Source organism: Peromyscus maniculatus, chromosome 2 (genome assembly GCF_049852395.1).
Source record: "Peromyscus maniculatus bairdii isolate BWxNUB_F1_BW_parent chromosome 2, HU_Pman_BW_mat_3.1, whole genome shotgun sequence".
NCBI lineage: Eukaryota > Metazoa > Chordata > Mammalia > Rodentia > Cricetidae > Peromyscus > Peromyscus maniculatus.
The window spans coordinates 58,396,322-58,422,909 of NC_134853.1; the positions used below are offsets into that span (position 1 = coordinate 58,396,322).

At 44.3% G+C, this 26,588-nt stretch overlaps 1 protein-coding gene across 1 annotated transcript; it reads left to right on the forward strand.

Moving 5' to 3' along the window:
- The first annotated feature begins 5,417 nt into the window (after positions 1–5,417).
- Ube2j1 (ubiquitin conjugating enzyme E2 J1) lies at positions 5,418–25,337 on the forward strand. Its single transcript, XM_076564027.1, has 8 exons — positions 5,418–5,627; positions 12,589–12,662; positions 13,527–13,658; positions 16,875–16,959; positions 17,987–18,092; positions 19,925–20,054; positions 21,148–21,267; positions 24,990–25,337. Exons 1-8 carry the CDS (start codon positions 5,597–5,599, stop codon positions 25,266–25,268), a joined length of 957 nt encoding a protein of 318 aa, XP_076420142.1. The 5' UTR covers positions 5,418–5,596; the 3' UTR covers positions 25,269–25,337.
- Positions 25,338–26,588: the final 1,251 nt, after the last annotated feature.

The window sequence follows — 26,588 nt, forward strand, 5'->3', positions numbered from 1 at the left end:
GGAGTTGCTGATGGTTGTGATCCTCTGAATCCCAGTCTTTTGCAAGAGCAGCAAGTGCTTTTAACTGCTCAGCCAGTTACTAATTAACTCTAGCTCATTATTAATTAAAAAACAAAAAACAATTGTAAAATAAAATAAAAGGAAAAAAATTGTAAAATAAAATAAAAGGAAAAAAAGTCACAAAAAAACCAAAAAACAAAACTTCAAAGTGTAAACAAAACAAAACAACAAACATAGTCCATGTAAATGAAGCACACGTGCAGGGTCCTTCCTTCACCCTAACTCTGCAGTACTGGGGCACCTCATGGCTCACAACTATCCTAGTAATGTGGGTCTCAAAGAAAATACCAATTAAAAAGCCACAGGAAAAAGTGATGCTGTAAACAGGATTATACTGGTGGTTCTAGCAAATTCTGTCTTCTGATTCCATCCCTCTTTCATTTGGTCTTTTGTCTGGGGAATCCTCATCTGCTTCTCCCTTTCCCTCCCAAGTTCCCTGCCCCCTTGTTCTCCTCACCTGGTCCCTTCTTCCCAGCTTACCCTCCTCTATTTCTCCCAGGGTCTCTGACCCTGAGTTTGATATCAACCCTTGGTTTTTCGAGACAGGGTTTCTCTGTGTAGCTTTGCGCCTTTCCTGGAACTTGCTTTGTAGACCAGGCTGGCCTCGAACTCATAGAGATCCGCCTGCCTCTGCCTCCCGAGTGCTGGGATTAAAGGCGTGCACCACCACCGCCCGGCCGATCTCAACCCTTCTTATCCTCATTGCTCAGCTCCCACTCTGGCCCCCAAAGAGCCAGAACCTAGTTCACTCCCTGCCCTCCTCCCAACGGGCTCCCTGAGCCCACAGGGAGCACGTCCTGCATGATAAGGTCCCAGCTGGGGCAGGATGGCCTGTGGCACCGGTGTGTGCTAGCAGTGGGGGTCACCAGAGCAGGGGTCACAATGTGGGCAGGAGCAGAGCAATCCCCCCCCTCTACCTCCATAGAGACCCCAGAAATCCTGGCAGCCTATGAGTCCAGGACTCCACCTCTGAGTGGCTATGGGTGCCAGTTTTTCTGTGTGGGAGAGTCCCTGCAGCTGCCCTGCTTGGGCAGGAGACTGCAGACAAAAGCTATGCTAGGTCAGCTGGGTCTCCAAGCCTGCTTCCTCTGATATAGTTTGGGGTTTTTTTGGGGGGTGGGGTGGGGGTGGGAGGGTGGGATGGGACACTCCCTTGCCCTGTGTCAATGCTCTGCCTTTGTTCCTGCCCCACCAAGTCCAGAGACTCCTGTTTCTGTTTCTACTTCTCAGTTATAGAAAAACAAATACTTTTTGAGTACGGATAATATAGATATATTTAAATTTCACATGCTGTTTTAGCTCACTAAAACCTGGGTCGGGAGATGGGATGCAAGCTGCTTACTTCAGTCCCAAGCATGAATTCTGTCTGTAGTCATGCTAAGTACACATGAACTTCATTCACAGACAAGCTTGGAGGGAGAGCACAGTTTATAGTTCCCTTTATTCCATCTTCTGTGTGCGCTGTTCAAGTTAGGCCTGAAGTAACTCAAAACAACTTTAAAGTAAAGCCTGTTTAATGTGAACTAATATAAAGAAACCTGAGTTTCGGAGCCAGGGGTTCTGAAAAGAGTTTCAGAGCATTCTTTTACAAGCACTCGGAAGGCAGAGGCCAGCAAATCTTTGAGTTTGAGGCCAGCCTGGTCTACAGAACAAGTTTCAGGATAGTCAGGGCTACATAGAGAAACCCTGTCTCGAAAAAACCATTAAAAAAAAAACAAACAAAAAACCACCCTGGTTTTTGAAGAATACGTGATTGAGTAAAAAGGGTTAAATTTACAATACACTCTCATGGCAGGACATCCCCAGGGTCAAGTAGTGCCGTTCCCTGGGATGGGACATAAACCCCATCAGAGTAAACTGCACGCTAGCTTCATTTTACAAGATCAAGATGTAAGGGAAGTAAGACTTGCCAGAAGTCTGCTGCTCATGTCTCTGGCTGTGTTGGCCAGGCCAGGAAAACCCCTCATCATATAAAAGATGAATTACAGGGCTGGAGAGATGGCTCAGCAGTTAAGAACACTGGCTGCTCTTCCAAAGGACCCAGGTTCAATTCCCAGTACCAACATGGTAACTCACAACTGTCTCTAACTCCAATTCCTGGGGATCTGACATAGACATACATGCAGGCAAAACACCAATGCACATACAAAATTAATAAAATAAAAAAACAAAAAAGACGAATTACTCCCCATGTGTCACATGCCAAGGAATGGGTTCTCTTGCCCAGTGGAGGATCTGAGAGTCTGCATCTACATTCTCAATGATTCAAACAATAGAGGCAAATAGCAGCCGCTGTGCCCTTAGTGTCGCTCACTCAGACTGACATTTGAGTTTGTGGTGACCTGCCATCGGCTGTATGGGACCGGCACACCAGTTCAACCCAACCCTGCTTCCAATTCTCCTCCTAATAATATTGGCCATGTTCCCTAGAGGGCTACCTCCAGCGACTCCCCAGGACTGGACTCAGACACTAACTTTTACTAGCTCAGATTTGTCTAAAAATAGGTTTAGTTAAACAATTATCTGATTCCTTTGATGAGTTATGGCTGACTAACCATCAGTACAGTCGGCCCTTATAAATGATAAATAAAAAGGCAACAATTCCTGGTTCCAGAGCTGGTTTGATTGGAATCCATGCTAAGACCCTCCTCACAGGACCGTGGGTCTTTGCATTCCCCTCCTCCTGGGTGTAATGACTGGGCCCCGCTTAATGAACTGGCTGTTTCTCAGTACCTGCTCCTTCATATTTGAAAAGTAACTACAAGAAACTGGGAGCGAAGTGACTAAGATGACAGCATTTTGTCCTGACCGGAATTCCCCGACTCCCTTTTGTGTCTGATGGGGCACCTTTTCAGTTCCCTACCAGACCTGAACGGTCTGATGATGGGGCACCTTTTCAGTTCCCTACCAGACCTGAACAGTCTGATGATGGGGCACCTTTTCAGTTCCCTACCAGACCTGAACAGTCTGATGATGGGGCACCTTTTCAGTTCCCTACCAGACCTGAACGGTCAAGTCCGCCTTGCCAGCATATTTGGGACTTTCCACGGCTCAGATGCATAACCAAAATATCTGCTGAATATATAGTCAAAACAAATACCACAGGTTCCCCTGACCTACACCTGACAAGGTCACTTTGGTTTCTCTTTAGACATGTTGTAACCTGAGCTTTGGTGCTGAGAGTTTCTTTGGGGCAAGAGTTTGCTCTTAGTCGTTGATTTAAATAAAAGGCTGTAAATTGGCCTTATATGTGTGGTGGTCTGTAACTTTTCGCCTGGACTATAACAGTAATAATAGACCAATAGGATAATACCTTGTGATGTACCAGAATAAAACAGAAATCTTAAATAAACTTTAATTTCCTTTCTTTTTTTAGCCCTAGCTCTCCTGTGCTTAATTTCAGGACTTCAGTTTTCTTCACCCATTAAAAGGTAATGTGTTATTGTCAACACACTGCAGAATATGAAGAGCAACTTATGAATAAATGAATTGATTAAGCGTTCAACACACGTAGACCTTGGACTGGGATGTGAGTGTTGAGGGTAAGGGACCCACATTCAAAGGGCTTTGGTTCCAATCCCTTTGGAATACACAGGGATTGGTGCTCATAGTTGTCAAGATTCTGAAGTGTCAGCCAGGGATACACAGAGAAACCCTGTGTGTGTGTGTGTGTGTGTGTGTGTGTGTGTGTGTGTGTGTGTGTAGTGGGGGAACCAAAATACTACCACCACCACCGAAACAAAAGACTGTGAAGTGTTCTGAACTTCATCTTTTACCATTGTGGTAGCTCCTGAGACAGCTTCAAGGGATTTTAAAAAAGGGATTATTACCAAGAATAAGGTAAAATTTATTTCAAATTTAACCTGGAATAGAATCTTTTGTCTGCTATAAATTGTAACTTTCTTATAGGAAGAAATTTGTTTCTGATAAAACAAAGCATTCTTTTGACAAACCTAAATTTTCTGGGGAAATTAATTCCCTTCCCATCCACTTAGCAGTCAAGAATTTAGTAACTTTTAATTAGCATCACTTTTTATCAACATAACTCCCCACTCTGTACATGTTTCAATTTAGAGAACAATTCGAGTTGGCTTTTCTCTTACAGCACTTAAAATTAAACTTTGACATGTGCCCATAACTCAATGCCAGATTTGGTTTTTTTGTTTGTTTGTTTGTTTTTGTTTTTAGCTAAAAAAGGAGAGGCTATAATTCCTACTGGGACGGTTTTGTACAGAGAAGGGCCCCGAAGGACCTGGTGATGGTGGCTTCAAGAATAAAAGGGAAACATCCTTCTCTCTACTGTTTGGAAGAAAAGGGGAGCCCCAGGGGAGGGTGCACCCAGAGACAGGATGGGAATGACTACGGTTATGCGGTCGGTTGCTGAGCAGAGGCCGGGGGAGGGCATTGGATGCTAAATTTGAGGACAGGAAACCAAGAACACAAAATGAAGGATTAATGAAGACGCACACTGGAGTTCGGTTTTGTTGGCTTCTCGCTTCATCAGATTATCAGTTTACCATTCAGAAAAGAGCACCTTTGAATGGTTTAAAAGATGCCATTTAAACGTAGCATTTCCCCTCCCACTTCAGTCTGCTGGGACAAATCACTATTTCGCGTACAGACACCTTTGACAATATAAAAATCAAACAAGGTTTTTAGATAACACTAGCCTGTCCATTTGTCTTCATGCAACCTTCTCTCTAATCTCTACTGGATCCCAGTCCTTCGGTCCCTCCTTTCCTGTCCCGCGGTCCTCTCTCCTCGTTAAGCCTTCCGAACTCGGTTTTCTCTGTGTCCTACACACTCCACAAAGTCACACGCGCCGTGTCCTCGGAAGTCCGACCTGTCATATCTCTACGCCCTTACTAAAACCCCACGCGACCACTCGCTTTCATTTTGGGGAAGGTCCTGATGCACACCGAGGACAGTGTCGGAGCGGATCACCCGGCGGTGCCAGGGGCCACTGGTTCACGAGTCCACTCCGGTCCCTCGCAGCAGGCAGGACAGACAGCGGGTTCGGAGAAGCGAACGTCGCGGTCGCCCGCCCTGCTCGCCCGCCCGCCGGCCGCTTCGGGACGCGCCGTTCCTCCGGGCATCCCGCGAGCTCCGGGGAGGAACCCCTGAAGGGCCTCCCGGGCTGGGCCGAGGGGACAAGGGTGCCGCCCGCCTCCGCAGGTGCCCCCGGGCGAGCTTCGCGAGGCCAGCCGCCGCCGCCGCCGCCGCCGCCGCCGAGCGAGCCAGCGAGCGCCACGAAGCGGCTGCCACGTCAGGCCGACCTCACAGACCCGGCGCGGGCGGTGACGCGGCGGCGCGTGGGCTCTGACGTCAGCCCCGCAGGCCGTCCGCAGCCCGGCGCCCGGCTCGGCGACGCCCCGGCGCCCGGCCTGCCCCTCAGGGAGGCGGACCCCGCGGCCTCGCGCCTCGCCCGCGGTCGGGCCGGACTGGGCGGTGTCAGCGGAGGCCCTCGCCTGGCGCGTCCGCCGCGCGACACCCGGGCAGCCGCGGCGCCGACGGGAGCGGCAGCGGGAGGCCCGCCATGGAGACCCGCTACAACCTGAAGAGCCCGGGTGAGCGGGGCGGGGGCGGCCGGCGGGCGGGCGGGCGGGCGGGCGGGCGAGCGGGCGGGGACCCCGGAGCCCCCGAGCGGCGCCTCGGCCGGCTCGTGTCCGCCGGCTCTCGCGGCTGCTCCGGGTTCGCGCTTTACGCGAGGCCGCTGCCGGTCCCGGGGTGCAGGCCGCAGGGCGGGGCGGCCGCTGCGGATCCCCAGAGCTGCTGTCGCCCCTGAGCTCCTGGCCTCTCCTTCCCAGGCTCCGCCGAGGGGAGCCGGAGACAGCCAAGCCAAGGGCAGGTGGAAAGGCGACGTCCGCGGGTAGGACTGAACGTCCCCTGGCTGCCGCATCCTTAGTACCCCCTCCGACGCCGCCGACCAACTTTTGTGAGGTGTTTTGACTCACGTTGGAGGAATCTGTCGTGGAAATACCCAGTTTCAGTATTTGGAGGCGAATAGGATTAGAGACAGAAAGCGAATGTCCTGTAACTAAACTAGTTGTGCTGTGTACTTGAGAACTAACCAGGATTTGTGGGGTGGACTGCTGATATGTCCGAATTCACGCAGAGAATTTCTTTCCTTCATTTAATGTTCCAGACAGTCCCCGCCTCCAGTTGTTTTCTGGTGCATTAAAAACAATGCAAAAAAAAATTAAAAAAAAACAACCCGACATTATCAGTTGTCTAATAGTAAGGCAAGTGTGACACGAATTACTGGATTCTATACATAGTATTTATTCTAAATGTACCTTGATGATTTGTCGGAGAAGAAACTCTCAGCTCTGACTAATAAACCCCAGGCTATTGATGATCCGTGAACTAGAACTCTTGCTGATTTTTTTTTTTTTTTCTTTCCCACGCTGCTTCTTAGTTTGGACTTTTTAAGTGTAACATCCGTATGGGATGTTGTGAATCTTTGATTAGAAAAAAAATTCAGAATATAGAAATGAAAAGCCCAAGGATTTTGACGGAACAGAATGTTGTTAGCTTGAATACTGGCAAGCAAGTGTCCTTAGGGACCGAATGTAGAGTCCGTCATGCTTTAGGGGAGTCCTTTACATTTGGCCATATGCCTGTTCAAGAATGACGTTTACACGGCTGAATTTTAATGGGACCACGTTCTCTATCTTCATCCCATCACTTAAAACCTGAAGTTAAAAAGAGCCAGAGAAAGTTGAAATGCTGGAGCTTTCCCATTTTGATGCAAGAATGGTTGAATTAGTTGGACTTGAAAAATAAAGCTGTGTGGTAAGTTGTACAGTACTCCTTAGTCACATGGTTGCTCAAGATCAGCAGAGGTGAGGTACTTGGGCGAATATCCAGAGAACAATGCCTCAAGAAACATTGTCAGGAAATTGCTCAATCTTTTTTTTTTTTAAAATAATTTCTTTTTATTTATTGATTTATTTTTTAAATGTGCACTGGTGTTTTGCTTGCATGTATGTCTTTATGGGGGTATCAGATCCCCTAGAACTGGAGCCACAGAGAGTTTTGAACTGGTTGGTAGGTGCTGGGAATTGAACTCAGGACCTCTAGAAAAGCAGCCTTAACCTTTGAGCCATTTCTCCAGCCCCAAATTGCTCAATCTTGATAGGTTATTGTACTCGAGGTTATGATAAAATTTAAGCAACTTTAGAAATTAATATATTTCTAGCTAGGTATGGTGGTATGTGCCTTTAATTCCAGCATTTGGGAGGCAGAGGTAGGCAGATCTTTGTGAGGTCCAGCCTGGTCTACATAGTGAGTTAATAAATTTCCAAAGTATGTTGAGCTTCGGTTGACTTTTCTATCTCTTTATAAATTCTATCCTCTTTTTGGTTTCCTCAAAGATGATGGCATTCTAAAAAGAAAGTTTTAAAAAATCTTTCCTGTTGGTATAGACAATTTTGATATAATAGAGAAGGTGAATTAGATGAACTGTAGTATTTGTTAAAATGTTGAGAAGCCTGGTGATAATGCTTGCTTTGTTTCCTTCTCCAATCTTTGTTATTTGTAGATTAATGACTATGGGAAAGGAAGTAATGTAAACATCTCATTTCCTATCTGCTGGGGTTGGGTTATCTCAGAGAGATGGATGGAAAATTTAAGCGAAGACAATACAGTTAAAGGTTAAATGTTGTATTGTGTAGATGGTAACTTTGTTCAGCTTGTAGAGGTATCCTGTTTCTACCAGGAACCTGTTCGTACTGTTGGTGTCCCTGAAGCGTGAGGACGCTAGTCAGACTTCTCACTCCACTCTAGTCAGACTTCTCACTCCACTCTAGTCAGACTTCTCACTCCACTCTAGTCAGACTTCTCACTCCACTCAGAGCCATCTCAATTGTATGCATAGAACTGTAGTGATTGAACGTTTTCACAGATTTCACACAGACTGAAAGTCTCATGAGCTATGAAAACAAAACTAGTCTGTCGCTGAGATATGCTCAACTCTGGAGGCAGCTTCAGTTTCTTGGTAGCGCCTTGACGTCTACCCCGTGTGGTGGACGGTGTCACTGTCATCACTAGCTCCGTTAACACACAAACTCCATCCCTTCTCAGATTGACAGTGTTACAGCAGTAACAGCACTTTGCTGGATGAGGTCACTCAGGACTTGAGCCCCTTAGGCTCGTGTGCGTTTCCCCTGAACCACTCTCCAGATGTTATGTCTCTGTCCCTGTTGGATCCTCTGTTCGGAATGCTTTCCATTTAATCCATCTGAAATTCCTGTTACTTCAAGCTTCTAGAAGGTTTAGCCTTCTCGGCTTCCTTAGGTAGGCTAGGTAGTCCTTAAACTTAGCTCATACCTACTCAATATGTCATTGCCTTGTAATTTTTTTCAAGTCTTCTAATTGCTCTAAGCTTGTGGAGGCAGGAAGTTAGTCTTTTTCTCTCTCCATTCAAACATTCTTCAAATGTATTTTGTTTTAGTTTTTTAAATTATTTTAGTTTTATGTGTAGGAATGTTTTGCCCGAATTCGTCTGCATGGTGTGTGTGCCTGGTGCCCACTGAGGGCAGAAGAGGGGGTTGACCGGCTGGAACTGAATTATCCTCCATGTGGATGCTGGGAATCAAACCTGGATCCTCTAGAAGAGCAGCCAGTGCTCCCAGCTGCTGAACCATCCCTCCAGCTCTCTGTTTGTTTTAGCATTTATGTATTTAGTGTGTGTCACCACGACACTCAGGGAGATCAGAGGACATCTCACTGGAATCAGTTGTCTCCTCCTCATGTGGGACTCAGAAATCAAACTCATGTTGTCAAGCTTGTCATGTCGGTGACAAGTGCCTTTACCTACTGAGCATCTCTCTGGCACATCTTCAGACTTTTTTTTTAAAAGTAAATGCCTTTGCAGCGTTTTTGTAAGCAAAAACATTAGTTCTTAAACTTTTTCTAACATGCCTTCTTTCTGAGAACAGGCAGTTGGTGGGAACATCATTTAGGGTTTACATTTTAAATATACCTGCCTCCTGAAATTTACTGTCTTGGGAACTGATGATATTAAGATAGGAACTTTCCGAGAGAAATTGATGTTTGGAAGACATTGGCCTATAAAAGATCCCTTTATTTGTACGTTTTTGGTTCCAAATTTGGTGTAAGTTCAGTGAACCAGCTGGGCAAAAGAAGAGGGCAAATGCTGGGGCCCATGGAGCCTAAAGTCTTGGTCCAGAGAGACCAAAAGCCTCCGTAAAAGTAAGACTTAAGAGCAGGAAAGCAGCTGTCATTCCCTCTCGTGACCGATGTCGTCCCCCAGAGTCAGAGAGCTCTAGGAAATAATCCTGCAAAGAAAGGAGCAGGGGTGGAAGCAAGAGAGGGCTGTCAGGAGGAGCAGGCCAGTTACCTGGCCCTAGTCGTCCAGCGGCACTGTGTACCTCGACATTCCGTAGATTCCTTAGGAATAATGTTTTATGTAGCTTTACAGCAGGAATGTGGTGATTAATTTCTGTCTTGATTACTTTTCTGTGGCTGGGATCAAATGCTCTGACAAAAGCAATGTGGGGAGACTGGGTTTATTTTGTCTCACAGTGCATTGTAATGGGGAAGTCATGGCTGAACCATCTTGAGGCTGTAGTCACATGGCATCTAAAGTCAAAATGCAGAAAGAAAGTAATGAGTGCTTATGTGCAGCTCACTTTCCATTACACACACACACACACACACACACACACACACACACACACACACACACGGGTGCAGGGTCCTAGCTTAGGGAATGGGGCCATCCCACAGAGGGTGAGTCTTTCCACTTCAATAATCAGATCAAGGTAACCTCTTGTGATCATAACCAGAGCCTTGTCTCCCAGGTGATTCTGTATCTCATCAAATTGACAGTTGAAACTAAACCATAATACTGGGTTGTCAGCCTGACGGTATCTGGAATACCTTGGAGGTGGACCTCTGAGCATTTCCTGTGAGGGATTATATAGATTAGGTTAATGTTATCTGTGGAGGCACCATTCCATGATCCAGCTCTGGATTGATATAAAAAGGAAACATGAGCTGAGTTCTAGCTCTCCTCTCTCTGTTTCCTGACTGTGATGTAGTGTAACCAGCCAGCCTAAATGATGCTCCCAACTGCCTGCCTGATTCTTTACCATTCGAAGAACTGTACCTTGTGAGCAAGGATAAATGCTTCTTTAAATTACTTTTGTCAGGGTGTTTTATTACAGCAACAGGAAAAGTAATACAAGAAGACTTCAGTCCTTTTCCTTAAAAATTATTATATTTGTACTGGCTGATTTTATGTCAGCTTGACACAAACTAGAGTCATAGAGAGGAAGAAGCCTCAGTTGAGAAAATGTCTTCTTAAGACCCAGCTGTAAGACATTTTCTTAACTAGTGATCAGTTGGGGAGGGCCCAGCCCATGGTGGGTGGTGCTATCTCTGGGCTGTTGGTCCTGGGTTCTATAAGAAGGTGGGCTGAGCAAGCCAGTAAGCTGCACTTCTCCATGGCCTCTGCCTCAGCTCCTGCCTCTAGGATCCTGCCCTGCTTGAGTTCTTGTCCTGACTTTGGTGATGAACAGCAATGTGGAAGTGTAAGCTGAATAAACCCTTTCCTCTCCAACTTGCTTTTTAGTTAATGGTGTTTCGTTGCAGCAATAGGAACCCTAACTAAGACATTACTGCTGCTGCTACTACTACTATTATATTATTACTGTGTGTGCAGGCGTGCATGAGCCAGGGTGAATGTGGAGGTCCTGTGTCAGATCGGTTTTCACCTTGTTGCTGTGGACTCTTCCTTGCTGTTCCTGCTGTGTGCTCTAGTTGGCTGCAAGCTTCCAGGTGCTCTTCTTTCTCCATCTTGTCTTATCACAGTGGTGCGGGGTTTACAAACATGCATGCCACGGCCACTAGCTTTTTACGGGAGTTCTGGGGCTTGAACTGAGATCTGATGAATCATCCTACCAGCCTTCAGCCCCTCTCCATGGGCCTCTAGGTGGAAGGCCTTTGCACACGGACCTTTTCAACCAAAATGGATATGTATTGTTTATTTTTCATACCATTAAGCTTTTTTTTTTTGAATAAAGAATTTTGTCTTGTCAAGTTCATTTAAAAAAACATTACCAGTCACAGTTCCAGATTCTTTGGAAGAGAAACGATGGAAACTTGAACAGTCATTCATCAGTTTGCATACTTTCTGTTCTGAGCTCTGAGGAGGCCACAGTGAAGTAGAGCCTTGCAATACTTAGCAGAATAGACGGGGTTAAACAGGTGCTGCAGGTCCAGTGTCATGACAACCAACATGACTGGCTGTTAGAGTCATTTAAAGAGGATGCCTAGTCTCTATCCTGTCTCAGGCACTTTGATTTGCCCAGGTAGAATCTCTAGTCCCTCTGAGGAAGGACAGGTAAGTGTCAAATGGGACCTTCCTGAAGAAATTACTTAAAGGCCAGGCATGGTGATGCATGTCTTTAATCCCAGTGCTCAGGACGCAGAGGCAAGTGGATCTCTCTGAGTTCCAGGCCAGCCAAGGCTGCATAGTGAGACCCTGACTCAGAAAATAAAACCAAAATGAAACAAGACCGCAATAACAAAAGGCATTGCTTATATGTGGGAGCCAGTCTAGATGGCGATGGGCGTCAGAACAGCGTTGCAAGCTGAGAAAACACTAATAAGGAGGCCTGGAGTAGAGAGAAGGTGGGGCATGTCTGATAAATGACCAAAGTTGAGTGTCTAGAATTTGGAGGGAGAGGTTGTGTCAAATGTGTATGTTGTAATACAGATGTTTTCATGGTGTTAATACTGACTGCCTTCCAACTCTAAGCTCCTTGATGACCCAGAGTTTGAAGATTGTAGCTGTTCCATTTAGCTCCTACTAAGTATCTGAAGTATTTGATGAATGGATACATTCCCAATTATAAGGATTCACTTCAGAGTAGGAGATGGAAAAGAATCTTAACAATTAGGAAGTAGAACAGTGACTCAAGAATGTAGTTTTTGTTGTTTGAAACAGTCTTGTGTTTGAAACAGGCTATGTGGCCCAGGCTAGCCTCAACCTTGAAATCTCCCTGTCTTGACCTCCTAAGTTCAGGGGCTACAGGTGTGTGCCATTACTCCTGGCTAGGAACTTTCTTTTTAAAGTCTAGATTTAAAAAATCCTAGGCACAAATGAAGTAGTGTGGAAAGCAGCACCAGATTGATCTGGGTCTTGTGTGGGAGTTGCTTCCTGTTAGCCTGTTTCTACCACACTCGAACTTCTCCTTTGTGTGGTTCACTTTATCTCCTCTACCTGTCCCTACCCATCCGTAGAGTTATCTGCTTCTATTTGTTTGTTTTTAAACTACCTGATTTTCTTTCAAGGGCAGATACCTGACCTCTGTTTTCTTCTGTCTGCTCTCTGTAGACCAGGCTGGCCTCAAACTCACAGAGATCCACGTGCCTCTACCACCTGCTGGGATTAAAGGTGTGCACCACCACACCTGGCTAGAAAGGTTTTTACTAGCCTGTGCTGATGACTTGGAAAAGCATGTTTTAAATATCTCCATTTTATGGATTTTCTTTCAGCTGTTAAGCGATTGATGAAAGAAGCAGCGGAATTGAAAGATCCAACAGATCATTACCACGCTCAGCCTCTGGAGGTTAGTGTTTGTCTCTGTCCAGAGTACTGCTGGACTCTGTCTAAGATGACTCAGAACTACATTTCCATTGCTTTGAGTTGTTGATGTGTTTCGGTTGTTTATTGATGTGCTTTTTTCTGTTGTGTGAGTGTTTCATTAGCCTTTCGTCAGACTCCTTAGGCAACCTGACCCAGGGACTCTGTGAGTGCATTTCAGATGCTAACTTAGGGTTAGTGTGGAGTGGGGGGCAGTAGAAAGAACTCATCACACTGCACTGTCTCTCTGCAGCTACCCTAGGCTTTTGACACAAGCATCTCTACCTCTGTCTGTCTGTGAAAGGACGATGCTGACTGTGCATAGTCAGGTTTTCATGATAATAGAGAAGACATAATATGATGTGTAAGAACTTGGCAATTTGGAAAGGAACTTGGTAACTGTATAATGACATATAGCCAGTCTGTTAATATTACTAACCAGTTATACATAAGGAAGAATACTTTTTAAAGATTTGTTAAGACAGCTTAAATTTATACTAATGATTTGACTATTTCCACTAATTGATATTTTTGAGGCAATAATTTCCAATTTAATTAAATAAATCTTACTTATGAATATATAATTGGACTTAGAAATTTTTAATTTTTAAATTTAAATTTTAGATCAAAGGAAATATTTGATTTGAAAATATTTTAACTTTTATGAAGCAAATTTATATTAAATAACACCTTTTTACTTATGACTTGAGGCATTTTGAGCATTTAGAAACTGTTAGCACTATTAGGAAGTGTTTGATTCTCCTCACCTGACATTTTTAATGTTACTGTTAATAAAAAACGATAAAATGTTTAAATGTTCTTGATCCTGTGGGTTCTTGCTTTTGTGTAGGATAACCTTTTTGAATGGCACTTCACAGTTAGAGGGCCCCCAGATTCCGATTTTGATGGAGGAGTTTATCATGGACGAATAGTGCTCCCACCAGAGTATCCCATGAAACCACCAAGCATTATTCTGCTAACGGTAAGAGCTCTTGGTTTTGACAGTGCATGCAGGTTAACTTCTCCAGCCATCTGCAAATGCAGTCAGCATATTTATAAGAAATGAAGTAGAATATTGTTCTGATTTTGCCTTCAGAGCCTGGGCCATAGAAATGCAGATTTTTTTCCTCAGAATAATTCCGAGGAAGCTGATGCATCTATGAAGTACTGGTGATACTAGTTTATGTGTAAATGTCACCGCACAGTTGTTAGGAGTCAGTGAATTAATGTGTGAGGAGTGCTAGGCATGCTGCATGTGGTGAGTGCTACTGTGAGTACAGCTCAGAGTCACAGCCTCTCCAATTTTCTATCCATCTCATGTCATCTTCATAAGTTTCTTCATATTTGCAACAAACTATAATATCTGTCTCACTGATCTGACATGGAAATGAAAGATCAGCATCCTGTAATAGCTCTTAGAGTGGGGCCTGCCATGGACACCTTAATAAATGTTATTTTATTTCTGTTTATATCTCAGAATTTCTACCTTTGTGTGTTTTCTTTTCATGTGAAAGAAGACTATTGATATATTAACTCTCTTGTTTGCTAAACTCTCCTACCCTCACTCAGGTTTAGTTCTCTCCTAACCATGAAAAATGCAGCGCGCGCGCGCGCACACACACACACACACACACACACACACACACACACACACACACAGAGACTTTTTTGTTGCTTTGTTTTTCTCTTTGATAACTTTACTCTTGTGTAGGCTATTGCAGTCCAGTTTCAGGAATGTTCTCTGTTGAAACATTCTTTTTCTACTTATCTGAGAACTGCCAGGGCTTCTTAGTCTTTATCCTGTTCCATCTAAGTCCTCCTATCTGACTCAGAGGGTAGCGCTCTGTGACAGGAGGTGTTATCCGTGACAGCAGACTAGCGCAGCTGCAGCTGTCCTCTGGAGAATACAAGGCATTCGTGTTAGGGTCACTGGTCAGGGTCCTGACTAGCCCTTTCCATCTCACCGCATGTAGGTTATGTATTGTCTTAGGAATTTAGTTTTGTTTCTGTCTAATGGGATGTTGTTTGTGGCAAATACAGCTGCATCCTAAGTTCCTGGCCTGTAGAAGCTGCACAACAAGCATTGGCCGTTTTGCTAATTGTTGGTGTTGGCATGAAGGCCGGGGCAGCCCTTCAGGCTCCTGTGTCAGGACTCATTTCAGTGAGCGGGGAGAAACAAGCAGTCTGGAGAAAGGGGCTGATATGTGTGGGGGACGTGTGTGCGTGTGCAAGCTCAGTAGGCAACAGCTCTTTACCAGTAGTTAACCAGGGGATCAGTTGGATTTACCACACTGAAAAGCAGCCCTGCCCTCCTCAGTGGTTGCCTTCTTGCTTGCTTCCTCTCTTAAAAAGTGTCACTTTCTACTTGCTGCAGCAAGTGTTTACTGACCATGACCCAGGCGTGTTGACGAGGCAGGACTGAGTCAGCCTCCGACCAGTGGAGTGCTGCTTCTGCCTTAGTGCCTTTTCCTTTCTCACCTTCTTCCTCGATGTTGTGGCTGCTTCCCCTGCTCAGGATTGCTGCTGCTTTTTATCTGTGTGAAATAACTTCAGTGGTCACCTCTGACAGGAGAGGTGCCGAGTCTCTTCATCTTCTGCTTCTACCTTCCTGCTACATGTCATTGGTAGCTTTCCTATCAAGCCATCAGACCCATGTCCAAACCAATTCATTATCAGAAACTTTTGTGGTCCACCCCCTCTAGTCTCTTTCTCAGGGGTCCAGAAGAGATGCTACCAACAGTGAGAATAATCTGAGGGAATGAATTTAAGTACACCGAGTTCCACAGTCCATTTACTTTGTTCCTCTGAGATAAGATTCTATCTACACAGCTTCAATTCTGTTCTTAGGCTTAGCTCCTCTCTGTCTCTTCTCCTCCTGTCCTGTCCTAGTTCTAACTAAGCTCTTTTTGCCTCGTCCTCATCTTCATCTTCATTTTTCTCCATCTTGGTTCCTTCTGGTTCAGAACTGGTCTACCACCTCACCAACGGTAACTCTCACAATACAATGCAAGGCTTCTGAGGTCCCCAAAAGGGCAGTGAATGGAGGAGATGGGGTCAAATAAGGCCTGGAATTTCAAATCTGAAAGGGAATTTATGTGCTCAAAATATATTCTTATAAGTGGTTAGGTGAAATGTTACGAGTCTATCATAAATGTGCTCAAACTGCAATCTTACAGGTGGGTAGGTAAAAGAGTCTGTGAACCACTAAAATGTAACTGCCTCTCGATTTCTATGTTGCCATGTACTGGCAGGGCCCTAACTGCTGGGAGCTAGAAACCTGCCTCTTAGCTGCACTGCACCTGGTGTGCAAAAAGCCCTTTTGTTCTGAGTTAGTTACTCGGGAATGCTGCTTGGGCTTTAAGAGGAAGGAGGGTCTGAGCTTCATTTGCATAAGAAACAAAGCTATGCACCTAAATTCACCTGTCTCCTAGACCTGGGAGTTTACATTAATTCAAGAGACTCAGCAATTGGTCTAAAATGCTTTGTCCTTTCTGCTTTTGGTTTTGGATGCTAGAGAAATATATCAGATAAAATATACTGTTAGAAGTTCTTGGGGAAGGTATGAGAGCACATAAGAAATTCATAGCAGGAAACAGCTGATACATTAAAAGCCGAATAACACCAAATACTCCTTGAGATTTGGGTTCCTATGGAAGAATTCCCTGATTTTTCCAGGTATAGCTTCACCATATTCATGTGAATTCTTACTACATTCCTGTGACTCGTAGTAATTCATGGTCTCTGCTCTTCCTTGACTACATTCTATCTAATTAAATGGCATCAACCTTCTGAAAAACTGCTCCTGTCTCAAAGTCTCCTCTCCAACTAGTCAAGTGACTTTGGCCTCTTACCTCTTACGTGTCTTCTCTTTATGAAAACCTAGGTCTGTAGTAGGCACAGGGCATAGCATCAGTAAATCTTTACATGCTAATTATTTAAATTCCAATCATACTGCTCAGTCTCAGAAAGGTGCTAATACACTCTCTAAAAAACAGTCTTTATTATTTATTCAGCATTTAACAAATATTTTTGTATGTCTATAAGAGGACAAAAAAACTGTGTCTCTTTATTAGAGTTTAATTCTCTTAAATATTCTTTAAAATTATTATTCATATATAAATATATCTATTTATTCTTGGAAAGCAGAAGGCATTAGATAGGCTTTTGCAGTTTTTAAAATGTGTTCTTTATTTCTAAGGCTAATGGACGATTTGAAGTAGGCAAGAAGATCTGCCTGAGCATCTCAGGGCATCATCCTGAAACCTGGCAGCCTTCATGGAGCAGTGAGTATTAGTGAATATAAGCTCCCATCATTGTATTCAGTTCATAATAATGAATTATAATACACTTTTGAGAATAAAGATGTTTTGGATAATATGTGATACCATTGAAAAATTAACAAAAATACTTTTCCATGTCTAGGTTAGTGCAGTACTTTAATAACCTCTCACTTGGATTTCCTGAAACCTTCAGATCTTTTTGTTTTTTCCAAGTGAATCTAGTTCCCTTTAAAATTTTTATTGTGTGCAGATGTGTATGGAGGCCAGCAGTTGTTGTGGGCTGTCTTCCTTAATTCACTTCTACCCTATTTTTTGAGGCAAGGTCTCTCTGAACCCGGAGCTTGCACATTTTGTCAAACTTGCTGACCAAGCAAGCCCCAAGGAGCCCCCTGTGTCTGCTTCCCTAGAACCAGTTAGAGTGTGCACTGCTGTGTCTACCTGATCTTTTTTTATTTCTTAAAACAATCACAGGGAGCATGGGTGCTGTAGACCAAGCCTGGGTCCCTGTGCTTACACTGCTGAGCTGGTTCCTACCTCAGTTCCTAACCCAGCTCCTACTCCAGCCCAGCTCCTACCCCAACCCAGCTCCTACCCCAACCCAGCTCCTACCCCAACCCAGCTCCTACCCCAACCCAGCTCTTACCCCAACCCAGCTCCTACCCCAGCCCAGCTCCTACCCCAGCCCAGCTCCTACCCCAACCCAGCTCCTACCCCAGCCCAGCTCCTACCCCAACCCAGCTCCTACCCCAACCCAGCTCCTACCCCAGCCCAGCTCCTACTCCAGCCCAGCTCCTACTCCAGCCCAGCTCCTATCCCAACCCAGCTCCTACCCCAACCCTGCTCCTACCCCAACCCAGCTCCTACCCCAACCCAGCTCCTACCCTAACCCAGCTCCTACCGTAACCCAGCTCCTACTCCAGCCCAGCTCCTACTCCAGCCCAGCTCCTACCCAGCTCCTACCCCAACCCAGCTCCTACCCCAACCCAGCTCCTACCCCTTTCACTGAATTGATGTTCATTTTCTGTTTCAGTAAGGACAGCATTGCTGGCCATCATTGGTTTTATGCCAACTAAAGGAGAGGGAGCCATAGGTTCTCTAGATTACACACCCGAGGAGAGAAGAGCACTTGCCAAAAAGTAAGTTCCGTGTTAGGGCTGAGTGGTATTAGTGGTTAAGGATCCAAACTTAGCATTGTACAAATCCAGTTCTGCCAATTTCCTTGGAGTGATCAGAATATAAAAAGCGATCTTATGATATTTTTTACAGTATTGTGGATCAGTCCCGGGGTTCACTTCATGTCAGGCAGGTATTCGTCCACTAAGTTGTATTACCAGCCCAACTAGTTCATTCTTATAAAAGTAGTTGATGGGCTGGAGAGATGGTTCAGTGGTTAGCACTGGCTGCTCTTCCAGAGGACCCACATTATGGCTCATAATGGTCTGTAACTCAAGCCCCACAGGAGCCAATTACCTTCCTCTTCTGCTCTCTGTGGGCACAGGAACACATTGGTGCACAGACATGCATCCAGGCAAAACACCCATACACATAAATATAATAATTAAAAATTAAAGTAATTGATAACATTCTACTAAGATTTGGTTTACTCCGGTGGGAGACATATCTCCTTTGTCCCACTTTGGTTGGCATGACAGGTAGAAAGAGCCAGAGTCATTATTTATTTGTAGCTGTCTATAAGATCAACTCCCCAGGTTGGAATGGAACCCACTGGATCTTTGTAGCAACTTATATAGCTTATAGTAGATATCTAATAAATGATCTGGACCAAAATAAAGGAAAATTTTATTAGGCAGTGATATGGTGATATTGCCCTCTCTTAGTTTTTTTTTTTTTTTTTTTTTGGTATATTTTTATCTATATAATTATAATCATTCATTCAATTCAAAGTACCATTTCCTTTCTAGCTGTTCTGGAACTCATTATGTAGACCAGGCTGTCTTTGAACTCAAGAGTTCTGGGATTACAGGTGTGTGTCACCAAGCTCAGCATTTTTTTTTTGACACTTGGTTTCTCTGTGTAGCCCTTGGCTGTCCTAGAACTTGCTCTGTAGACCAAGCCGGCCTTGAACTCACAGAGATCCGCCTGCCTCTGCCTTCCGAGTGCTGGAATTAAAGGCATGCACCACCACCCAGCTCATAAATTCTATTTTTAATTGGCTTTTTTCTTGTTGTATATGTTTTTACTAAGAGATAATTGGAGTTTTATATTAGACCTTTTCACAGACTTTGAATAGGCTCATGATCTGTGTTCTTTAGATTAGTATCATAGAGTATGATAGACAGTTTATGTAGATCTGAAGCTTATCTTTCTTCAGATAACTTTTTTGCTGTTGTTTTTTGAGACAGGGTTTCTCTGTGTAGTTTTGGTACCTGTCCTGGATCTCACTCTGTAGACCAGGCTGGCCTTGAACTCATAGAGATCCTCCTGGCTCTACTTCCCAACTGCTGGGACTAAAGGCTTGCGCCACCACTCCCCAGCACAAATAACTTATTTTTTAAAAAGGAAACAAACCTAAGCAGGTTTTTAATGAACACATTTGCTTTCCTCAGAACTGAGTTGCTGCCTCGTCCTACAGCCTGTAAGTGACTGTATTAGGAAGTTAAGTGTTCTTTTCTTTTAGTTACTCCGTGTTTGAATATCTTTAAAATTTTTTTAAAGATTTATTTATTTTTATGTTAATGGGTATCTTGCCTACATGCATATGTCTATGCATCATGTGTGTGTAGCACATGTGACAACCAGAGAGGGCGTTGGGTCCCCTGGAATTCTAGTTACAGGTGGACGTGAGCTGCCATGTGAGTGCTGAGATGGAACCCTGGTCCTTTGGAAGAGCACTCGGTGTTCTTAAGTGCGAGCCACCCCTCCAGCCACGATTTGAGTATCTTAACAAAAGAGAATTAGTACTCAACTGTTTGATTTGTGCTCACTGAAGAACACTGTTTCCTACCAGATCACAAGATTTCTGTTGTGAAGGCTGTGGCTCTGCCATGAAGGATGTCCTGTTGCCTTTAAACTCGGGAAGTGATTCAAGCCAGGCTGACCAAGAAGCCAAAGAACTGGCGAGACAAATTAGTTTTAAGGTACTGTAAACTTCGGAACAGATCCGTTTATGTAGCCTTTTTGTTTACTGCTGAATTCTAGATAAAAAGGAAAGTAATACAGTTCTATTGACATGAGATTTTTAGAAATAATGTTTTCTTACTACAAAACGTGTAAGCTATACTCATGCAGGCATTTGGGCATAGCAGTTAAAGCTAGACTAGTGTATAAGACTGCATTCAGAGCCGGGCGGTGGTGGCGCACGCCTTTAATCCCAGCACTAGGGAGGCAGAGCCAGGCGGATCTCTGTGAGTTCGAGGCCAGCCTGGGCTACCAAGTGAGCTCCAGGAAAGGCGCAAAGCTACGCAGAGAAACCCTGTCTCGAAAAACCAAAAAAAAAAAAAAAGACTGCATTCAGATCTCAGCTTTGCTGTTTACTGGCTGACATGTCAGACATAGTACTTTACCATCATGTGTCCCCTTTACACCCATAAATAATAATAGTACCTCCCTGTCGGACTTTGTCAGGATATGCTAATTAACACAGAACACATGGATTATAGTTGCATTTAGAACTAACCCTAGTGTTTACTACATTCTAGTTCTCTTTCCCTCCCTTCCTCCTGCCCTCCTGCTCTTCCTTCCTTCCTCCCTTCCTTCCTTCCTCCCTCCCTCCCTCCCTCCCTCCCTCCCTTCCTTCCTTCCTCTCACTCTGTAGACCAGGCTGGCCTCAAACTCATAGGGATCCGCCTGCCTGTGCCTCCCGAGTGCTGGATTAAAGGTGTGCGCCACCACCTCCTGGCTATACTTCTCTTATCCACTACATCCTGACCACAGTTTCCCTTCCCTCTACTACTCCCGGTCCCTCCCCCAACCCCTGCTCTCTCCAGATCCATTCCTCCTCCATTTCCCTTCAGAAAAAGGGCAGGGCTCTCAGGCTATCATCTGAACATGTCCTAATGAGATACAATGAGACTAGGCACAGACCTCATCAAGGCTGAGGGAGGCAAGCCAGGAGGAGGGAGAGCAGTACATGTGAAAGGAGCAATGCGGGTTAATCTAGGAGAGGGTCAGTCGATTGCTAAACATTCATTTCTTCTTATAACACTGCTCTTGGCTGTACCTTATTTACAGGCCGAAGTGAATTCATCTGGAAAGACTATCGCTGAATCAGACGGAAACCACTCTTTTTCACTAAATGAGTCACAAGATGATTTACCTACAGCATTCCAGGGTGCTACAGCCGGCACATCGGTATGGCTCTTATCCTTTAATACACACCCACACACCACCCAAATCACATGACACACATATACTACACCCCCCACATACCACATCCACACACACCATACACACATGACACCCCCCACACAAACATGTGCCACATATACACACGCGCGCACACACATATACATACAAATACACAAACACCCTCCTCACACACTCCACATACACACACACACCCCTCCATGCACACAAACCTACACTATTGTTTGGAGTAAGGTAAGATGCTTCTAGATCAAATACTGAAAATTGTTTTTCTTAATAGTAGGATTTTAGCCCAGCTGCCCCACTAATTATGTTGTTTTGAACAAATCTTTCTGGACTTTAGTTTTTTTTTGTTAAGTGGGGTTGTTTGGATGAAATAGTTTTACCTATCTTTCTACCTCAACCTCCAAGTGCTGAGATTACATGCGTGTTTTAAGGATTGTTTTCTAAATGTATTAATCATACTAATATGATTAATATTAGGCCAAGAACTATCCTAAGTAAATTCACAACCTAAATCTGAATGCCTTCAATAGGATATGTTAATAGTAACAATATTAGTAATGATAAACATTTAATAAGTAATTATGTATCATAAGCACTTTATATCATTAATCCATTTAATCCTCACAGCTGCTGGATTGGATACTATTGTCATTGTAGGGATGGCGGGGCTGAGGCCTGGGCTAAACAGCCGGCTTAGGAACACAGTGATAGTGTCATCATGTTTTCCCAGAACCTGCTCCTCACCATCCAGTGGTGGTGCATACGCCTTTAATCCCTGCACTCGGGAGGCAGAGGCAGGCGGATCTCTGTGAGTTCAAGGCCAGTTTGATCTGCAGAGCGAGTTCTAGGACAGCTAGGGCTACAGGGCTACAGAGATAAACCCTGTCTCGCTGGGCAGTGGTGGTGGCGCACGCCTTTAATCCCAGCACTCAGGAGGTAGAGGCAGGCGGATCTCTGTGAGTTTGAGGCCAGCCTGGTCTACAGAGCGAGATCCAGGACAGGCACCAAAACTCACAGAGAAACCGTGTCTTCAAAAAAAAACAAACAAAAAAAAAGAGAAACCCTGTCTCAAGAGAAAAAAAAAGAAAGGGAAGAACCTGTTTCCTCGCTGGGTATGGTAATGCATGCCTACAGTCTTAGTACTGGGGGCGGGGGGCGGGGGACGGAGGCAAGAATGTTCAAGGCCAGCTGGTTACCAGCCGTGTGTTCTCTTTAAGCCATAGTCCCTGGATCTACTGAATACTTTTATGCTCTTAACTGAGCGTCAGGATGCAGAAGTTAGACTGTAGTGTTCCTGTGTTGGCTGCTGTAACTCGGTTCACTCATTGAATGTTGGTTCACTTGCTGCATGGTGTTTGTGATGACATGTCACCATACTGAAAGACCCTAACCCTTTAGGCTTACACCCCCTAAGCCCCAGGAGAATGAGGAACTAAAAAGCTAGTTCCAAGGGCAAACTGACTCAGCCATTACTCAACCACCCTGCCACAATGTAACAATGTAAAGATTTCTGTTAAGAGGTGCACTCAACTTTGGGTTAATTTCAAGTGTTCCAGGAAAGACCACTGTAACCTTTGTGTAACTCTCATTCCCACCCTGATACCCTCCTTGAGGTTTCGGGAAGAATGTGCATGCAGATGTGACTGTACCCACTCTGTGATCAGACCATGATCTTGTGAAATTAGCCTCTAGACATAAATCAATCGAAACGAAATTGTATGGGAATTGTAATCTTATGGCTTTTGTGGGTTTTTTCCTTTAAAAAGTACCCATGTGGCTGTAGTAGGCACGACTCTTGCTCTCAGGACAAGAGTAGCCTGACTGAACAGCCGCATCAATAAACCTCTTGCTGTTTGCATCAACTGGACTGGAGTCTGGGTTCTTGGGGCGCCCACCCGAGAAGGTAGTACCCTGGGTCTGGGGTCTATCAATACAACATTGAGTTTTATGTGTCTGCACTCTTCAGTGGGCAGATTGTCCCTTGGAATCCTAGATTGTACAAGTCTTAAGGTGCAGCTTTTAACTCAGCATTGGTACTACTTTAAACTCAAATTCACCAGTACTTTCTTTTTAACTCTGTGTTATGGGTTAACTACATTACGAAACGCCAAAGAATAATTTTAAGAATTTCAGATTATCTAAGCTTTATTCCTATGCTAGGGATCAAACTCAGGTTTTTGTGGATGCTGGGAAAGCGCTCTGCCATTAAGGGGCACCCCACACCTTTGTATTTTGAGATGGGGTCTTTCTTGGTATGTAGCACAGGTTGGCCTTGAGTTTATCATCTCCCTGTCTTCACTCTCGAGTGCTGCTGTTACAGGCGGGAACTACCAAACCCAACTAACATCTTGTAATGTGGAAACGAAAGGCAGGTTTCAGATAGAAATTCTTTTTCTTTCTTTCTTTTTTCTTTTTTTTTGGTTTTTCAAGACAGAGTTTCTCTGTGTAGTGTTTAGAGCCTGTCCTGGAACTCACTCTGTAGACCAGGCTGGCCTTGAACTCACAGAGATCCACCTGCCTCTGCCTCCTGAATGCTGGGATTAAAGGCGTGCGCCACCACCGCCCGGCTCAGATAGAAATTCTGTAAGTAACTTGGACCAGTGGTTTCCTCCTCGTATTTAAAGCTGTTGCCAGCACAAAGCTTACACTCTCAATGATTAAAAGAAGAATTTGGGTTATATTATTTGATTCTTTTAAGTGTTTATGTTTTCGCTATTGGAAAGTATTTGAGATATGTTGTATTTAATCCATATTCTTCTGAGTAGACCATTCTTGTTTCTTGTCTGAAAAGATGAGTATGTTCTAGTGGTGACAGCCACTCTCGGTGAAGCATTAAAGGCCATTGATGCAGTTGAGGCAGGTTAATGAGTCTGAGCTTAATCCATACATTGTGTGGCTTCTTTGAATGTGCTGTTGCCAGTTTTATTGTCTCCAAGGCAGACTTAAGGTTTTGAAATCCTGTGTCACGTTAAGATTGTCTCCTGACTGAGCGGTCCTTGAGGTAACCAGAAGACGCCACCACCCAGTGCTTTGGGGGAACAGCCATGTACAGAGTTGAGCACACTGTGGCACTCATACCCAGGGCACTCTTGACAACATAAACTAGATACTTTTGGACTTGTGTTTAGCTCACTTGTCTGGGATTATGGGAGAGGACAAGCTGAGTTTGAAAACAAGCACATTTTCACAATAGCAATATGAAAATTTGTGGTTTAAAATTCCTTCCTTACTATGCTTGATGGAAGTATGTCAACGTGATAGGTAAGGTTATACTGAAGAAGTCAGGTTCACCAAAGGTAGACGGCTTGGAGTTGCATTCTTTCTACTATTTGTAATGGGTAATTTTCAAGTTGAAAGTGGAGAACCTGCTTTTCTCCTCAGATCTTGGGAAAGAAGAGCAGCGACCAGATGCTTGGCAGAAACGGCCCTTGCGTCAGCCATCTGGGGAGAAACAGCGGCAGCACCTGTGTCTGCTGATAAATGGGCTCCTGCACCTCATGAGTGCTCGCGATAGCTCACGTTTCTGGCTTATTCATCAGGGTTGCTTCCTAGTCTCAGTGTTCACATGGTTCTTGGTAGATTGACCTTAGTCATATTTAATACTCTACATATTCTTAAACTGTTAATGAGTGCACACACACACACAAAATGTGTTTATTTTATTTTGCCAATTTCAAACAGATTTTCTTATTGTTTCCTAGTATGGAGCCCAGAATCCATCTGGAGCACCCTTGCCACAAGCTACCCAACCGGCTCCTAAGAATACCTCCATGAGCCCTCGACAGCGCCGGGCCCAGCAGCAGAGTCAGAGAAGATCTTCTACTTCCCCCGACATGATCCAAGGCCAGCCGCCTAGAGCCAACCATACTGAGCATGGCGGGTCTGCCATGCTCATCGTCATCCTGACTTTGGCATTGGCAGCTCTTATATTCCGACGGATATATCTGGCCAATGAGTACATATTTGACTTTGAGTTATAATGCTGGTTTGTGACTTAAGAGCTGAGACTCAGTTGCTTCATTAAACATTCTGCATTGGGTATAACCTAAGGATTGTTTACAAAAAGATTATTTTGTATTTACCCTTCATTCCTTTTTTATCGTTATAAATTCATTGTGCTATAGGCAGACATTCAGGCTGTGGTCCAGCAGTTTGTTGCTTAGATTAAGGGACTGGAAGCCACAGTTCCTTGTCTTACTATTTAATCTACTTCAAAACAAGTAACTTATTGTGGTTGCTCACACCCGTGCTGCTTTTCATAGATTTGCAATGCTTTTCTATGCAGTCCTTTGGAGTTTCAGATAAAGGTGGTGTTTGTACATCTGGAGTATTGCTGGGTACTCAGTGTCACTCACTGAGTTCTGTCTCTAGCTCTGTAGAATGAGAAGGGATAAAGAGCGGCAGAGGGAGGGCAAATTACTCACTAACTTCTTGAAAAGTATCATTTATAGGAGAGACTGGGATTGCCCATTCTGTGATCTTTGTATTTGAGACTTTGTTCGGTGAGAGTAATTTTATTTCAGACATTTATGAAGATCTTTGTTATATTTTTGTTTTTGGATATTACTTGAAGAGAAAAGACTTTGTAGCCACTTTGATATGCTGTTATCACTTCTAATATGCACACAAATGAAAAGAAAACAGGCCTTTATAACCCTGTCATATGGAAGAAAGGGTCCATGCAAAGAAATAGTTTGATATTTTCTTTCACAAGTTAGGTGAGGAGATCATAAAGTTGGAATATTTGCTCTGCTTTCATTTGTACATGGTTTGAATTATATTATATGCCCAGCTCTGTAATCACTATAGCTTTTAATTATTCTAGGAATATACATAATATTCAGATTTTAATAGAAAAACTCAGGGCCTAAGAGAGATTAAAAAACCAACTTTTATTTAGAATTCTTCACTAATCAAAGCCAAGAAAGATTTCAGTGGAAAAGTTTATCTGTCCCTTAGTGCCAGCCAGTCCCCCAGATGCTGACATCTAATTTTGTCATCACAGTGCCTAGTGAGACCACTTGAGGCAATATTGCCAGCAGCATGTTCTTTCAGCAACCTTGAGGGAGCTCTTGAGGGTCCTGTATTAATGATTTAACTGGAAAATATAGACAGTCCCCAGCTTTTAAATATATCATGCTCTCAAAGCCCTTTTTTTGTGGTTTTTCAAGACAGGCTTTCTCTGTGTAGCTTTGCGCCTTTCCTGAGACTCACTTGGTAGTCCAGGCTGGCCTCGAACTCACAGAGATCCACCTGGCTCTGCCTCCCGAGTGCTGGGATTAAAGGCGTATGCCACCACC